General features: G+C 36.5%; 1 protein-coding gene across 1 annotated transcript; it reads right to left on the bottom strand.

The window, feature by feature from the left end:
• Positions 1 to 37: 37 nt before the first annotated feature.
• LOC113114592 (myelin-associated glycoprotein) lies at positions 38 to 1522 on the bottom strand. Its single transcript, XM_074559953.1, is given in 7 exon segments — positions 38 to 210; positions 213 to 245; positions 248 to 307; positions 890 to 961; positions 964 to 1101; positions 1104 to 1256; positions 1436 to 1522. Coding segments are annotated over 7 exon segments (678 nt in total). The 5' UTR covers positions 1485 to 1522.
• Between the last annotated feature and the right edge of the window lie 542 nt (positions 1523 to 2064).

The raw sequence follows: 2064 nt of genomic DNA, 5'->3' as shown, positions 1-2064 counted from the left end.
GTGGAACTCACACTTGATGTCCAGTGAAATGAGGCGTTCATAGACGAAGGTGGTTGTTTTCGTAGTGCACCCGGCAGCCCAGCCGCTGGCCATTGTGCATGGGTTTGGGTGTGAAGGTGAGGGTGCTGGACAGTACCGCGGTGTTGCTGTCCTCAACATTGTCAGGGGTGAAAACAGGGTCAGGCAGGTAGTCTGTGTATATCCAGTGGATTGTGGACTCATGTCTGGACAATTGTCTGGGAATAACAGGTCAAGTCCAGGCTTTGGTCACTAACAATCTCCTCTGGAACATCGATATTGGGCTGATCTAGAGAGGAAGAGATATTTAAAGTCAATTTTTTCTCAATTTCTAATATGCATTTTTGGTTTTAAATTAGCATTTTTCATCAAGCAAAATAGCTATTTATTCATTGTGTTTAACAAATTGCATTCAGGTCTGGCTCCATTCTCTACAGAATACCTCCTTTCCACAATCCAAAGTCCCGCCCTACATATTAAATATGCTGTTTGATCCAGAAATACATCTTACTATGAAAGTAAATCGATTGTGGTTGAAATGTTGACTTCAAATGCTAGACCAAATGCGTTTCATGTTGACTTCAAATGCTAGCCTATCAATGTTTTTAGTAACCACACTGCAAACTTAGAATTATTTTCTTTTTCTTATTCTTACTCGATTACTCACCCTCCTGTCATTATAAACCTTTACGAATTTCTTTCTTCTGTGGAACACAAAATTTTTCACATTATCTTATTTTAAGTTTCACAGATGAAAGAAAATCATAAAGTTTTAGAATAAAGGTGAGGGTAAGTAAATGATGAAAAAAAAAATCATTAAATATTATTAATTGGAGACACATCAAAATCGAATAATAAAAAATGGCCTTACCCAACACCTGTAGGTGTGAGAAGTCAGGATAAGTGTAGATGTTTGCACCACCCAGGTCTGCCCTGAAGTATACCTCCCAGAATGTTCCACGCCAACATTATTTATCAGCAGAGTGCAGTTTTTTTGCATTAAGTCACCAAGGAGCTTGGTCCGTCCACTGTAACTTTCATGAACAATATCTGTGCGTGACTTATACACCACTGGGGGAAAAGCTGGGGGTAGGGGTGGCCGAAATACCAGATCCCATGGATCCCTCTGTAAGGCCTGATGCCAGAGGGGTATGTGAATGAACAGGGTATAACCACACAGGAGTTTGTCATGGCTGAAATGTCTTTGGGCATCCACACATTCCACTGAGCACTTACATCTGTTCAGAGAAAGTGAAAAGTGAGCAGGTAATTTAGTTAATAAATAAAACCATTGTATTACCATGTCTCTTGGATGAGTACTATAGTGACACCGTGTTTTTGAACATGCACCATAGTATCTCAGCAGCATTAACCAAAGGATCCACAGAAACAGCATATTCGTTTCAGAAGTTGTTACCTTTCAGAATAAGCAGCAGAGGCAACAGCAGCAGCTCCAAGCCCTTCATGGTCTCAGTTTAACTCTGGACCATAGACCTCTGTTACAAAATCAACACATGCATCAGCAAAAAAAACAGACTCTACTAACACAGTTGCACTTCTCAAGAAATGGGGAGAAAGGAGTGTCGGTTCATGATATGACATGAGCCTTGTGTAAAACTTGTTTTGCCTGTATATACTATATGCTTTGATGTGTAGTGTTTTTTCTTACACAAGTTCACATGATTTAACTTGTTTGGACATATTTCACCCCAGAAAATGTATGTGGTGTGTGGTGTGTATATATTATATATTATATATATATATATTATATATATTATATTATATATATATAATAATTATTTTTTTTTTTTTAAGTTTATTCTAGGACTAAAATTATAAATAATCTTGTGCTTCCTTAAAATGTATGCTTATTTAAATCAAGAAAATTAGAAATTTCTTTTTTTATATTATAGTAATGAGACTTTACGAACAATGATTAAAAAAATGGAAATACGCAGATACATCTATGCAGAATTACAATAATGAGAATTTAAAAAAAAAAAACTATGGTACAACAACTGTTTAGGCAAAACATTAATTTTCTTT

The sequence above is a fragment of the Carassius auratus genome, chromosome 15 (assembly GCF_003368295.1).
Source record: "Carassius auratus strain Wakin chromosome 15, ASM336829v1, whole genome shotgun sequence".
Classification (NCBI taxonomy): domain Eukaryota; kingdom Metazoa; phylum Chordata; class Actinopteri; order Cypriniformes; family Cyprinidae; genus Carassius; species Carassius auratus.
The sequence above is the reverse complement of the archived record's forward strand: the minus strand, read 5'-3'. Positions and strand labels throughout refer to the sequence as shown.